A 14,780-nucleotide genomic window follows, 5' to 3' on the forward strand; every position below is an offset into this window, starting at 1 on the left:
TGCTGCATGGGGAGGGAGGGCTTCTCCCCACCATCAGCTGTGGAGCCCTGCCTGGAGTCAAAGCTCACCTCTTTCTGCCAGGAAATTTGCCCTGGGTGAGCCTCAGGGCTTCACCCAGCAGTGACCCCCGCACCATCCCTCAGGTGAGGGTCAGGACCAAGAAGCGGGTGGGCAGTGGCCACTCCTCCACTGGCCGTGACAGAGAGCAGGCTGAGTATGCGTGAGCTCCAGGTTCAGTCTCCAGAAGGTCACGAGCCAAATTTTGCCACAGCCTGGCCCCTGGCAGCCACATGAGGTGGCAAGGGACCTTGCAGCGGAGAACATGCTCTCCATGCGGACTGCTCTGCAGGCCATCCCGGAGCTGTAGGCTGCCTCCAGGACTCCCAGGCTTGCCAAACCACCAGGGCTGGCAGAGGGGACCTCCTCCCCATGGCCCTCCTCAGCCAGGAAGCCAAGGACACACCACGGGCTGTGGCCCAGCTTCCCCCTTCCCCAGGGCCACAGCACATAGACCAGGTATAAGTTTATTTTAAGCAAAACAGACACATTTCCAAGAAGTACATGGTGACCTGCGAGAGACTGCACTGTGTACCTAGACCCAGGTGACCTGGGCTCTAGGTGTCCAGAGCTTTCTGGAAAAGTGAGCAAATCCCAAAGTCAGAGCCTGCCCCTGCTGACCCCCAGCCTGGGCTTCAGTGTCAAGGCTGGCCTGCACCCCAGTTCCACAGCACCCAGAACAGCCTTCAGCCCTGCAGGGTTGAGGAGACATCAGTGCAGGGCCTAAGATTGAGAGCCCAGGGGCAGCGAGGGGACTTGGACAGGACTGCTCCACCCACACAGCCCTGTGGGCCGACCAAAGATAGGGAGCTTCCCCAAGAGCCAGGTCTCCAACTCAGCTGAGCCCAGGTGAGAAGCTTCAGGAGGAGGCGCCGCCCTGTCGGCCAGCAGGACTGTGCCAGCACAGGTGCTCTCACCCAGGACAGGCCTGCGAGGCTAGCCCAGCCTTGAGATGCAGATGGCCCCAAGAGGCAGAGACACAGACCAGGTATAAGAGAAGCTGGCAGTTGTCCCCACCCACCACCCCAGCTCAGAGGAAATCTGGCTGCCGCCCCCAGCAGGTGCCCGCCGCCATCTGCCCGCCACGGAGTCTCATGGTGGGCCGCTGGGCCTGCGCCATGTTGTTGGACTGGTTGGTGTTGTAGGTTGAGAGCTGCAGCACTTGGTCCTCCTCGTCCTCCTCCTCCCCCAGCTGCCCCTCACTGCCACTGCGGCTCCGGCCACCCTCCAGGCTGGCTTCACCCTCCTTCTCCAGAAAGCTGAGGTGGTGCAGGGCGCTGGCGTCTGAGGACGACAAGGGATCCGAGCCCTCTTCCAGCTCTGAGTCAGAATCGTTAGATGCAACTCGGGATTCTGGGAAGGCCGGACACAGAGGGAGAGAGAATGGAGTGGAGAACCTGGCTCAGTGGACACGGAGTGGACACTGGGACATCTCCACCTGAGTCAAATCCCAGGGTCCCCACCCCAGCCTGCTCCTTCTCTCAGATACTACACTCCCCCCAGGGAAGCATTTGGCCTGGTGCCTCAAAGACTCAAGGCCTGTGGGCAGGGATCGTCATGGCCATTCCTCAGTGCAGATGGCCACCTTGGAAAGAAGGCATTGTTGGCTTGGTTACAACACTTGAAAGGACAGTGCTGAATACTGGGTACACGTGGTGTCCATGGCAGACGACCCCACAGAAGTGCAGTCCTGGGCACCGCGACTCCAACCTGTGCTGTGCACGCAGGCTCCACTGTGGACACACGTGCCCACTGGCACCAGGGCCTGGCCTCCCTGCAGCCCCACTCACCTCGGCCCCTGTCCTCTGCCTCCTCCTGCAGGGCATAGGCAGACTCCTCTCCAGCCTCCGCGTAGGGCATGGAAACCACCACCTCTGCCCGCTGACTGGGTGGCCCATCCTGCCAGGGGGAAGGGAGTCAGGGAGGCCGCAGCTCCAGCTGCCCCAGACCCTGAGAGTAAGAACTGCTGCTACTGAGGCTGTGTGATGTCCCAGTGTCCGCTCCGTGTCCACTCCCACAGCTTGTGCAAATAGGCCTGTTCCTCCTGAAACAGCCCCTGCACTCCTGCTCCCAGCCCACCCGCTCTGCCAGACGGGCCAGGCCCAGCACACACGCCAGCGTCAGAGCCATGGAGTCCTGGCCCCAGTCCTAAGGGCCCCTGGCTCTCGGGGGCTCACTGAGGCTGGTGGGGGTAAGAGAAAACTCAGGAACACCACGAGATGCCAGGAGACGGGTGAAGAAACACAAGGAGGACTCGAAGAGAAGAGAGGAGCAGATGCTGTGAGGAAAGGGAACGAACTTAAAGAACCCCAGCCAGGCCTCTGGCTGAAGTGGCCCCAGCTGCCCACGGGCAGGAAGTGGACCAGGTGGAGGGTGGAGGCCAGCAGTGCCTTTGTTTCCCCAGCACTCTGCCCCAGGGCTCAGACACACCTTGTATAGTCTCTGTTCCCAAGACAACTGGCTGCTCTGTCCCAAACAAGGGCTTCCCAGTGTTGTCCCCACCTGCTGGCACCCACACCCTCCTGTGCAAGGCTGTGGCTCCGACCCCTGCCTCACCTGGCACCCTGGTGCCTCCTCAGGCTCCTCCTCGAAGATCAGGCTGTAGTGGACGATGAGGGTCTCAATGACACGGGCCTGGTGGGGATAGTCCACCAGAGAGGAGAGGGAGATGGTGGCCTCTGTGGGTCGCGGCCGCAGCAGTGTTGGCCCAAATACAATGCCCAGGTTCCCCGGGGTCATCTTGTTATCCTGTTCCACCTCCACTATCCTGGGGCACGGAGAGCACAGGGTGTGTGAGTGGCTCCTGGAGCCGGCCTGAAACCCTGGGCCCCAGCCCTACGACTTACCTGCGCAGGTGTCTCAGCAGATACTGCAATGTGGCCAGGTTCTCCGGGGGCAGGTCCCGCAGCAGCTCCCGTAGGCGGCCCACCATCACAGCAGCTGCCGCCTCGCTCTCAGACCCATCCTGCCGGCCCCTGGACGCGGTCTTGGCCTCAGCCTCTGCCTTCAGGCTGTCCTTGGCCAGCCCCACGAGCTCGTGGTATAGGCGGAAAGATATGAGAGGCTCGGGCAGCTGCAGGAGGGTGTCAGGACCAGAGTCGGAGGGCTGGTCTAGCCTGCCGCCATAGCCACGCCCAACCACACCAGGGCCCCACCCACTGCAGCAACCGACTCCGCCCCCGTCCTCCAGAGAGCACCTGTGCCCACGCCCCTCCGCGCTCTGGCCACGCCCAGCACAGTAGGACCCCACCCGCCGTAGCACCCGCTCTGGCCACGCCCCTTCCAGTGCACACCTCCAGCGCGCCTCACCTGGCGCAGGTAGAGCTTGAGGACGTTGCTGATGTCGTGCGGTAAGGCCTGCGACAGCTCCACCAGTTCCTTGCCGGTCTCGAAGGCCTGGCACAGCTTCTCCACGCGCGTCTTCACACCGTTGACCCGGTAGATGCCCTGCGGTGCCGCAGTCAGCCTCTGCCCGCCCTCCCAGGACCCGGGAATCCCACCAGTTCCCAGAGACACACCTTGACGCGCAGCGCGCGCCGTTCGATCTCGCAGACGCACTTCTTGACGATGAAAGGCACGCCATCCAGGGTTCCGCGGGCTGCCTGGCTGAAGTCCTGGCCGAAGAGCTGCAGGCGGCCCTGCAGCTTCTTGTGGCCGCACTGAATAGCCAGGGTCTCCAGGCACTTCTTGTGGCAGGCTAGGCAGCACTGGGGGTCAGCAGGCAGTGAGCCTCGGCCCCGGGCAGGCGGGACTCCACCTGCACCTTCCTCCCTGGAGCCCTTGCAATTTCCATGACATCCTCTGAAGGCACAAGCCAGACTGCTCCTGGCAGGCAGACACCCCTCTCGGGTGGAACTGCTGCTGCTTGGGGTTGGGGCTGGGATTTCTTTCTTCTTCTTCTTCTTCTTTTTTTTTTTTTTTTCAGTACTAGTATTAGGGATTGAACTTAGGGGTTCTCTACCACCGAGCCACACCCCAGCCCTATTTTGTATTTTATTTAGAGACAGGATCACTGAGTTGCTTAGCACCTCACCATTGCTGAGGCTGGCTTTGAACTTGCTATCCTCCTGCCTCAGCCTCCCCAGCTGCTGGGATGACAGGTGTGTGCCACTGTACCCAGCTGAAAACTGGTGTTTCTATACCCCTGTCCTGCCGCCTTTCAACCCCTTGATTTTCCTGCCACAGCCCAGGGCTTCAACATTGGCTCTCACCCCCCGAGACACTCTGTCCACTTCTGGCCTGTCCAGCCCCTCTGCACTCCCCCGCAGCACTGCTGCCCCAATGGGCGAGGCGTGTACCTCCTCACACTCCGCTCCTTGGAAGTACACGTAGCTGTTACATTCCCTGCACTTGGCGGGCGTCCGGAGCTTCCGAAGCCGGTGGGTGCGGGCTGCCTTGGACAGCCCCACATTGCGAAAAGGGCCGCTGGGTACAGCCACAGGCAGCTCAGGAGCCATGCCATTGAGGTCAGCTAGGCGTGAGATGGGCAGCCAGTGTCACAAGGCAGGAGGGGCAAAGCCCTGGACGGGTTCCAGAGCTCTCTCCCTCCCCTCTCAGGCCACAGTTCCTCACCCTGCTCAAAGGCAGACACCTCTGGGCCACCTTCCTGCTCCACCAGCTCCTCACTGGGTGACATGGCACCGCTGGATGACAGGCGCTGAAACTTCTTAAAGTCCTCTATGTAGGACAGAGGACTATCAGACTTCCCAAGCCAGGGTGACTAGCAGCTCCCTGCCCCAGCCCGCTGGGCAGGCCTCAGGCCTCACCTGAGCCTGGCCTGGGGTCGGAGTCTGAGACGGAGATGGGCCAGGACTTGTGCACCTGGTGTCCCCGCACCCCTGGGGAAGAAGGAGGGTGTGTCCAGCACAGGCCTCAGGCGGCCTGGGGAACCAGTGTCCCCTGCTCTCACCAGGCACTCACCCCTGGGCTCCTTGGCAGCCGCCCCTTCGTTGGGCCCACCTTCCTCAGGGGAGCTGCCAGTGGCCTCTGTCCCCACTGTGTCCCCAACGTTGAAGCTGCCCTTCCGGGCACGCATGATGGGAGACCTGGTGGAAGGGTGAGGAGGAAGGGTCGGCAGGGACCTCACGGCAGTCCTGCCCCTCCAGGTGGGAAGCCTGCCCCCCCCCAACCGGTGCCTGTGCCCGGGAGCCGGCTGGGCGGGTGGGGTACCAGGAGCTGGAGGAGACGTGGGGCTCGAAGTCGTAGCGCACGTCGGGCTCCTCGCCACGCTGCAGCTGGCGCACGTGGGAGGCGTACTGCTGGCCCGGGTCGTAGAGCTTGCTGCTCTCGCACAGCATCTGGAAGTGCACCGGCAGGGGCGCCGTCTGCATGTGCATCAGCTGGTAGTAGGAGATGGTGGCCTGCGGGCAGCACCCACAGGTGAGCGGCCGCCCTGCAGGCACCACGGCCAGAGCCCCGCCCCCGCACGCACCGACTTGATGGTCTGGTCGCTCTGCCGGATGACCTCCTGGATCTGCCGCAGTGCTGTCACCTTGGTGTCCTCCAGTTCCTGCTTCTGTGTCTTAGCATCCGCGACACAGGTGCGATAGGTGGCCATGGCTTCCTCCGCCTGAGGGTGGGGGGCAGCGGCTCAGCCCTCAGCAGGACCCAGCCAAGCCGTGCAGAAACCGGGGGAGGAGCCAGGCAGGAGAGGGTGCGTGCTCCGCACCCAGAGGCCTGGAGATGGGACTTCACACAAGTGCGGGAGATGCTGCCCGGGGTCTCCTCCTACCAGACCCTCTGCTGACCCTCCTGCTGCCTTCACCTTGTTCTTGGCTTCCTCCTCCAGCCGCCGCCTCTTGTCCAGGGTCTTGGAGGCTGCACTGCCCGCCCCAGGTCCTGAGCTGGCCTGCTCCTCCTCTGCCTTGGCCACCAGGAAGCGGGCCTTGTCATGGTCCTCCGAGCGCTGCATGTAGCCCTGCTTGGCCTTGCGCAGGTTGGCCTCTGCCTCCTGCTGGGTGGTGAGAGGGCGAGGTGGGGCCGGATCCAGCTTCTCCTCCAGCCCTGGCTGCTCCCACCCTCTTCTCCAGCCCCAGCTCTGGCACCCAGCAGGACCAAGCCAAGCCACGCAGGAACCCACAGTCCCGTCCGGCACACAGTGGTCCCTGCCCAACAGCAGCAGAATCGGAGGTGACACCCGCAACCAGACCCCTCAAGGAGTGGGTTAGCCTCTGACAGAAACACAGGTGTGACTGGAGTCGGAGGCTGGCAGGAGGCCAGACACCCCTGAGCACCAGGAACCTGCTCAGAAGCCACCGGCCCGGGAGGCCCCTCAGCCCAAACCATCAAAGGCCAAATGTGCAGAAAAGAACCAGGGGTTCAGCCACCACTCGCTGGGGGAACTCTTGCTCAGTCCTCAGCCAAAAAAAAAAAGAAGAAGAAGAAAAGGAAAAAGTACTGCAAGTATTAAGAGAACATTTCAAAATAATCCCATGGGTGGGAATCCCTTTTGATGGACAACATAAAACTCCATGTAAAAAAGCCAGAGCGGTGGATGGACCTGTCAACTTACTGAGACCCTGTCTCAAAATAAAATGAAGCTGGGCTTCAGTGGTGCACACCTGTAATCCCAGCGGCTGGGGAGGCTGAGGCAGGAGGATTGCAAGTTCGAAGCCAGCCTCAGCAACTTAGTGAGGCACTAAGCAACTCAGAGAGACCCTGTCTCTAAATAAGATATAAAATAGGGCTGGGGATGTGGCTCAGTGGCACAGCACTCCTGGTTCAATCCGACAAAACACACAGACTACTGCAATCAACTACCACCAGGGCTTCTTCCCGCAAAACAAGCAGATCAAACACAGAAACACGAGGGCCTGGGGGCACGGCTCGGTGGACAGCGCCAGCCTAGCTCGCGTGAGGTCTTGGGTTCCATCCCTAGTACCGAAACAGCAACCAATAAAAGGATTGAAAGAAGAAACAAAGTCAAGCGGAATGTGTCAGCCACACTCACAGCCCCAGCGACTCGGGAAGCTGAGGCAGGAGACACAAGTTAAAGGCCAGCCTCAGCAACTCAGTGAGATCCTGTCTGAAAAAACAGAAATTAAAAAGGGCTGAGGAGAAGTACCAGGAAAAGGACACAGGAAGGTCAGCTCGTATGAGAGAAGAATCTGCTCTATTCAGGAAATAAAAATGTCCAGGACCACGGGCATCAGGCTAGGAGGAGAAGACCAGGCTTCGTTTTGAAGCTTCAGGGAACTGACTCATCTTCCTAACTGGTGGCTTGGAATTTACATGACTGAATCAGTCTAAATCTCAGGAATTCCTTCAGTCCTCAGTTAATCTTAAATGGAACGAATTGAATACCTACTTTAAAATGAATAAATACATAGGGCCGGGGACTTCGTTCACTGGTGCCCCTGGGTTCAATCCCAGCACTCAGAGAGGCGGGGAAAGGTCAGATGATCAAGTAGGTAGGAGGAGTCTATAATTCACAGGGTTGGGATCGGAGTTCCCCAATAGGTGAAGAGCTCTATCAAACCAATACAAGATAATAATAATAGAAGAAGAAGAAGGCACTGTCTGAGGCCCACCAAGGAAAGGGATATAACCTGAGGTTTCACAAGCTGAGAAGCATGGCCATGGTGCAGCAGCAAAGCCATCCTGTACCTGTCTCCACCATGACATTTGTTTTGGATCTGAGATAAACCCTCACAAACTCTGGAGGTGGGAGCACAGTTGTCTCAGCCGTGATGCTTGTTAAAGCAACTGCCCATCCACATACTGAGCCACAGAAGCCTCAGCTGAGTGCTGAGCAGCTGCCATGGAACGAGGCTGCATGGTCTGGACCCTAAGGGGTGAACTTCTCCGTGCAGGGGTCAGTGGAGAGACAAGCGCCAAAGTGGTCACCCAGGAGCTGCGGAGCTGCTGGAGTTGGCTGGTATACGCTGGAAGCCTCCAGGAAGGGGCTTCTCACCCCCTGCCCTTCGCGCTGCTAACTCAGCTAAAAAGACGAACCATAGTCCACGGTGCTGCTGAGGCCACCCGAAAGGGAACTGGGGAGCCAACACCAGAAGAGAGTGACTGGGCTTCCGTGTCCTCTTCCCATGGGGACTAGCTCTCTGCAGCCTGAGGAAACCCGGCTTCTCCCCATTTCTGAACCACCCGCAGTGGGAACCGGGGAGCAGAGGTCCTCAGTCCTGGGCACGCAACCCGGGCCAGACGGTGCTGTGGCTGCGTTCGACGCCTGCGCAAAAAGGCGCAGGAGCGCAGGCGCAGCGCCAGCACCGGCCTCCGAGTGGCAGGAACGCGAAGTCTCACGCCTGCTACCCCTACCAGCTTCCTCTGTGCCCGGTGCCAGGATTCCTTGATCTCCTTCCGGCGCCGCTCATGCTCCAGCCGCCGCAGGGTCAGGGGCTGGGGAGAGATGGTCCCTCAGTGGGGGCCCTGGCCACACTCCCACCAGCCCAGCCTGGAGGCCCAGCCCACCTGCATGAAGGTCTGGGTCTGTAGCGTGCCCACCGCCTGCACCATGCCGTGGCCAAACTCCAGGTCCTGCTCCAGGGCCAGCGAGTAGATGGACAGGAGGGGCATGTGGGGCTGTGGGGGTGGGGCCAGTCACTGAGGTGGGGAGGGATGGCCCGGGCAGCAGGCCAGCTCTGGAACCCTGTCACCTCTCGGAGCCCCTGCAGCCCAGTCCCAGCCCGCGGGGCCCACCTCGTGCATGACACTCTGTCTGCAGTTGTGGACGATCTTCTGGAGGCCTTTGGCGAACTCCATCTCTGCAGGGTGTGAGGTGAGTGCCAAGTGTCAGGCGCCAGGTGCCCCGACTCCCGGGACCCTCTGGCCAGACCCCACAGGGCCCACCCTCACCCAGAGCCGTCCGCTTCTCCAGGTAGCCAATGAGGTCCTTCATGTACTTGGCCATGTTCTTGGCATACTGCAGTGCGGCGTCCACACCTCCCTCACAGCGCTGCAGGAGCACGTCCACTTCCTCCGGGGGTGGGCAGCCTGTGGGGCACCTGCTCAGCCTGGAAGGCCACCACCCAGCCATCTGGCCACCCGGCCCTCCCCGTCCAGCTCAGTGCCAGCCTCTGGTGCCCAGCCCACTCACGCACCTGCCCCTGAGGCTCTGGGACACTTACCTTCCTCACAGTCCTCAGTGCCGGTCAGGGGGCCCTCACTGCCCTGTCCGTACAGGTTCTCCATGGACTGCACAGAGGGACACGCGAGTGAGACCAGCCCTGGGGGTCCTGCCCTGCAGGAGGTGGCCACCACCTGCCTGAGGGGCACCCACAGGTGGATGCAGACCCGCCCACCCCCGCTGCTCACCTGGCTAGGGTCCCCAGGGGGCACGGCCAGGAGCGTGCTGCTGTCCACTTCGCCCATGAGGAACTCGGACACACTGCAGGGCCAGAGGGTCAGCACCAGAGGCACATGGCACCATGTCCCTCAGCCCGCCCCAGGGGCTCCCGGGCGAGCTCACGTGCTGCTGAAGGACACAGCCATGGTCTCCAGGGCCTTCTCGAACTCCCTCTTGTCCGACTCATTGTGGGACTCATAGTGGAAGGCTGGGAAGCAGAGGACACGCTGAAAGGCCATCACCCCTTGGCTCACTGACAGCCCTCACCCAGCCTCAGGGAGCCGCTGTGCCTGCCCAACGCCTGTGCGTCCTTCAAACCCACTCCAGAGAGCGCCCTCCAGGAGGTCCTGCCTGGCAGACAGGCCTGGCCGCCCCCTGCCGTCTGCTGACCTTTGACCTTGGCAATGAGGGTGCCGGCAGCAGTGAGGGTCTCCACGGTGTTCAGCAGCGGGTACTTGGAGATGACCTGGCGCATCACACGCAGGGCCTCACCCAGGCACTCGTGGGCCAGTGGCCGGCGGGCCTCGAGGAGATCTGCTGGTCAGAGTGGGTGTGAGCAGGACAGAAGGGGCCAGTCCCGGGGGTCTGCTGTGTCCTCACAGCTCCTGTCCCCAGGTGAGCGCACGGAGGCCGAGGTGGGAGAGGGCAGCCAGGAGACCAGGGGAGGGACGGACCCTCTCTGGGCTCCTGGTCAGGTCTGCACAGACCGGTCCTCGGCCTAGACAGTCCCTTCCACTCAGAACTCCTCCAGACCCTCCGGAAAACAAACTGCTGCTGTCCAAGGCCGAGTCCTGGCCTCCTCCTCCACGCAGCCCCCGGGTTCCGGCCTGCCCTTCTGCCTGCCTGAGCCCCGGGCCAGCCACCCCTCACCTCCCACGGCGCAATCCTGGCAGCTACTGCAGTGGGCACCTCCACTCTGCACATGAGGAAGCCGAGGCCCGGGGTCACTTCCACCTCACCGGCTCTGAGGGCGGGGACGGCAGGGAAGCACCTGTCTGGCTTTACTTCCTGGGCCACCAGGAGCCAAGGGCTGGGGACTAGTGGTGGTGTGTGGGGACAGGACTTCAATGCCCCCTCAAACGCTCTGAATCAGAAGATTTTTACAAAAATGGGGAGCTGGGGAATGTGGGCCACTGGTGGACCTCTTGTCTACCGGCGAACGAGGACTTGGGTTCCAGCCCAGCACCCTCTCCCAGCAAAAGAAACCAAACAGAAAGAGTGTGGGTGAGCTAGCGGAGAGAGTCGCAGGGATCCTGGAAGGTCAAGAAGGACGGGACAGTGAGATCCGGGAGAGGACAGCTGGAGGGGGCCCCCAAAGCCAAGTGAAGCCTGGACATCACTGCCCGTCCCTTCTCAGCACCAAGACCCCCAGACCCCCAGAGGGGATTTCAGGAATCTAGGGAAGGCCACGCCCCTGCCCTCCACCACTCTCCTTCGCCTGCCTGCCCCTAAGGGCCTGGGTCACCTAGATTCCCACAGCACCCCTCCACCCGAGACATGGGCTACAAGAGGGGTACCTGCCAAGTGCAGAGATGCAAGGTTGACGTGGCCAAGGCAAGTGTTCAGCAGCTGTGCGTCCCCGGCGGCCAGCCCGGAGCGCCACTGCGGGGCGGGGACACCTTGCACCCCGCACTGCCCCTCACCTCCGGGTCCCACCAGGCAGCGCCCGGGGCATCCTCCCACGCTGGGTGCGCCCACCGTCTGGCAGATGCACCTCGCGTGGTGGAACCCGAACAGCGAGCGTGAGCCTGGGAGCAGGTGCTTGACCGGTGGGGGTCTCTGTGGCTGGCCAGCGGCCAAACAGGCTTTGGCCAGTATGGCAACCCCCACCCCGCAGAGGAGAACCCCGCCCCTGTGTCCAGCTGCCCTTTGTTAGGGTCCTCGGCTCCCGGCTACACGTAGCGCTGGAGGGATCCAAGGCTGTGCGGCTCCAAGAAGGGCAGTCCAGGACGGGTGGGGAAACCAAGGCCCGAGAAGAAATCCACGGGCGAGGAGGTCTCCATGTGCATAAACTACTCTGGTGACCTTCCCACTAATCCCACGGCGCCTGTGTCCCTGCGCCATCTTACAGAACCAGCGCCTGGGCTGTAGACAGGGCCGTGGCTAGCCCAGAGTCTCTGGACCGCAGGGGCGGCTCCAGGACTCCAACCTGCCTCCTGCTGGCGCCAGGTTCTTCCCCGTGCAGGGCGTCCCTGGGACGCGGGGCTGTGAGTCTGCAAGATGTCCCCGGGCTGCGCCCAGCCCACGCCGGACCTCCAAGGAAGCGCCAGGATCGGAAGGAACCGAGATTAGGGTTTCCCCAGGAAACTGGCTCTGGCCTCCGCCCCCGGGACCAGATAACCCGCGGGCTCCCACCCCTCTCAGCAGGGCCTAGGCCACAGAGCCCCTGTTATCCCCCCGAAAGCCGCGGAGCTGAGGTCCAGCCTGCTGGAACCTGGGTTTCCTCATCTGTGGGAGGGGCTGCTTAGGGGAGCAGGTCAGGGTGCTCCGGCGGCGCGGCCCTGGCACTGCGGTTTAGTGTGGGGCTGAAGAGGGCTCAGGAGGTGCTGTGCCCGCCCCCGTCGAAGTGCCCGCCTGAGCTGCCAGGGACAAACAGGAAGCAGATGAAAATAACTCGGCAGGAAGCAGGACTGTCAGCAGCCGCGTGGAGAAAACGGAACTGCTGTCGTGCAGGCCTCACCCCCAGCACCTCCTGCTACCTTCATGGGCCCCACAGCCTCTCCACCCAGACCACAGCCCACCTTCAGCCCACAGCCTCCAGAGCAGATGAACCCGCCCCTCCTCTGCAGGAACACCCTCTGTGGCTCCCGTAGCCTCCAGGGTTATGTCCAGGGCCCTCAGACCCATGCCCCAGCCTCGTTCTCACGGTGGGCGCACCACGGCCCTCCACACCTTTGCATTTGTTCTCTGTTTCCATGTTTGGGCCTGGGCACAGGACCGTCCCTCCACTGAAATGCTTTTCCCTCCTCCTGATCACCCAACTCCTACACATCCCTCTGAATCCGGGTTGTCATGGCCTCCTCCCGGCAGCCTCTCTGCCAACCCATGTGGACCTTCCCCAAGTCCCTCCCTGCTTCCTTTTTTGACCATGCCTACGTCCACTCAGCCTTCCACCCTGGCCTCCCGGTCTCGGCTGACTCTCACCGTCATGCAACACACACTCCTTCAGTTTTTCAAGGCCCTCTGCGAAGCGGGCCACATCGGCCAGCAGGTTTGAGATGTCCTCCACCGCATCGGGGCCAGGCCCCTCGGTGGGCAGCTCGGCAGGGCTGGAGGCAGTCAGAGGGCTTCGGTAGCCCCGGCCTAGTGTCCAGGAGGCAGCACCGGGGAGCGGGAAGCCAGCAGCACTGGCGTGGCGGCTCAGGCTGGTGGGCCGCTTGAGTGTGCCTGTGGCCTTGGCCCCTGAGGACACGGCGGGGGGCTCCAGGCCGGGGCCAGGGAACACCACATCCACTCCATCTTTCTTGGGAAGCTCCTAGGCGGGCAGGAAAGAGGGTAGAGGGGATGCTTCAGCTTTGACAGTGCCTGGGTTTCCCCAGCAATGAAGTGTGACTCTGGAGAGTCTTCAGCCTTGTTCCATGGGAGTCAAAGGCCAGGGGTCAGGGGGCTGAGATTGGGACCTGTGCCCCCCCCCCCACGGCACCTGTTACCCAACATCCTCTTCCCTGGAGCTTTTCACAAACAACGGTCCCTGCCCAAACCACAGCCAGGGGTGGAGTGCGCAGAGGCGCTTGGGGGAGGGGAACCCCACTTCCTGGTGGGGGTAGGGAGCGCCAGAGGCGGCCCTCAGCCTGAGCGGACCCCCGGCTCCTGTGGATGTGTCCTCTTCAGAAAAGGCTCCTCCGACAGTTCCTGGAGCCCCAGGCTCTGGTGGACCTCTGAGTCCCAGGGACACCCCAGGCCTGATAGACAGATGCCCCCAAACTCCTAAACTTGGAGACGCCCTCAGCCCCTGGGGACACTCCCTCTCCCAGGCCACTGTGCCACACAGATCCATAAGATGACCTGCGATCGACACGCAACCCAACTGGGGCTGCAGCCCTCCCTCCTTCAACAGCTCCTGAGCCCCCCTCCTGCAGAGCTCCAGACCCACTCCCACTCTGGCACTGTCCCGACCAACTAGCCCCCTACCATGAGCCGAATACCCAGGTCCTGGCCTGTTCCTGGTGACCTCTGCCATCCAGCCTGGTGAGGACTGTAGCTGGCGTGGGTGCCCCATCGCCGGCCCAGCATGGTGTGGCCAGTGCTGTACCTCGAGCTGCGCGCGGAAGCACCCCTGTGCCTCCAGCGGGTGTTGCCCCAGTTCCCCGCCCGTCTGCCAGGACTCACCCCTGAGGGCTGTGGGCTGGGGCTTCCCGCCCGGTTCTTTTTGGAGATGGAAGGGGTTTTCATCAGCTCCCGCTTCTTCCTGGAGAACATGGTGGGGTCAGAGGGGTGACCCTGGGGGCTGGCAGGTCTGCACGCTGGGGGGTCTTGGAAATGCAGCTCCTAGCGCTGGCTGCCTGGAGACCACATTGCCACGGGCCACCCCCTCCCCAGCTGTCAGGCCCACGTGACAGGCCGGGCCCTCATTGGCGCACGGTCGCCGGCACAGGAAAGGCCTCCGAGGCAGCACCGCAGACCCGCCCCACAGTGCGAGCCTCAGCCTGCCAGACGGCAGAGTGGGCGCGATCAGAGGTCGCAGGCCACCCCGCCCCGGCTTCCTCTTTCAGGAGCCGCAAAGTCCACACCCGCGCGGGTGGCGAGGCGCTATCAGTGTACACAGCAGGGCACTCCGCGACGGCACAGGGATGCTGACCTTCAACTCAAACACACCCACCCAGCTGCCAGTAGGAGCGCACAGACGCCCCTGTGCGGGATAGCTGGGTACGGATTTTCACGAGCACCCAGATGAGGCAGAGGGCTGGAGCCTCAGGCCCAGAGGCCACAGAGGCACCCCCTCCACCTGCAGGTACACCCCTCCCCCACTTTTCTGGTCACTGGCCTCAGCTCAGCTCTCCACCCTGTCCCATTCCTGCTTCCCAGGTCCTGAGCCCACCGCTGGTCCATCAGAACACCCAGGGTGCCACTGGATCTGCAGGGTGGGGTGTGCACCCCAGAGAGCCGGCAACAGCTGGAACCAGTGTCCACAGGGGACACCCATCTTCTCCCCATCGGGCCCCCAGTCTGCGGTCTGTCTCCTCCCCAGTCAGCTCCCCTCTCTGAATTCTCCTGGTGATCTAAAAGCCCACCCCTTCACCCTCTGCACCCCTCACCCCTCCTCACTCTCACTGACCTCGGGTGGGAGCGGTGGCTCTTGGGCACACAGGCCAGAAAGGCCACAACCCCTGGAGCCAGGTCTAGCTCTCCAGGCCCTGGGTCCAGCTGCAAGCCCAGTCAAGCAGCCCTTTGAGGACTTTCTGTCCACCACTCATTGTTCTGCTGG

The 14,780-nt window shown here is 62.4% G+C and overlaps 1 protein-coding gene across 1 annotated transcript; it reads right to left on the reverse strand.

The window, feature by feature from the left end:
* Positions 1 to 518: 518 nt before the first annotated feature.
* Positions 519 to 13,840, reverse strand: Arhgap45 (Rho GTPase activating protein 45). The gene is made up of 23 exons (XM_026413953.2): positions 13,685 to 13,840; positions 12,500 to 12,830; positions 9,746 to 9,889; positions 9,479 to 9,563; positions 9,325 to 9,397; positions 9,138 to 9,204; positions 8,866 to 9,003; positions 8,710 to 8,774; positions 8,482 to 8,592; positions 8,329 to 8,409; positions 5,822 to 6,010; positions 5,489 to 5,626; positions 5,227 to 5,417; positions 4,978 to 5,102; positions 4,824 to 4,895; positions 4,630 to 4,734; positions 4,356 to 4,528; positions 3,576 to 3,764; positions 3,367 to 3,504; positions 2,904 to 3,130; positions 2,614 to 2,824; positions 1,848 to 1,956; positions 519 to 1,410 (listed from the first exon to the last, which is right to left on the reverse strand). The coding sequence occupies exons 1-23, from the start codon at positions 13,772 to 13,774 to the stop codon at positions 1,088 to 1,090; spliced, it is 3,375 nt and encodes a 1,124-aa protein (XP_026269738.2). The 5' UTR covers positions 13,775 to 13,840; the 3' UTR covers positions 519 to 1,087.
* Between the last annotated feature and the right edge of the window lie 940 nt (positions 13,841 to 14,780).

The sequence above is a fragment of the Urocitellus parryii genome, chromosome 3 (genome assembly GCF_045843805.1).
Source record: "Urocitellus parryii isolate mUroPar1 chromosome 3, mUroPar1.hap1, whole genome shotgun sequence".
Taxonomy (NCBI): Eukaryota; Metazoa; Chordata; class Mammalia; order Rodentia; family Sciuridae; genus Urocitellus; species Urocitellus parryii.

Excerpts from the sequence above, each read along its gene's own strand:
- Arhgap45 (XM_026413953.2), bottom strand. The coding sequence starts at position 13,774 with ATGTTCTCCAGGAAGAAGCGGGAGCTGATGAAAACCCCTTCCATCTCC. Across the intron at positions 12,831-13,684 it reads CCAGCCCACAGCCCTCAGGG|GAGCTTCCCAAGAAAGATGG; the intron begins GTGAGTCCTGGC and ends CTGCCCGCCTAG. Across the intron at positions 9,398-9,478 it reads GCTGTGTCCTTCAGCAGCAC|TGTGTCCGAGTTCCTCATGG; the intron begins GTGAGCTCGCCC and ends CTGGCCCTGCAG.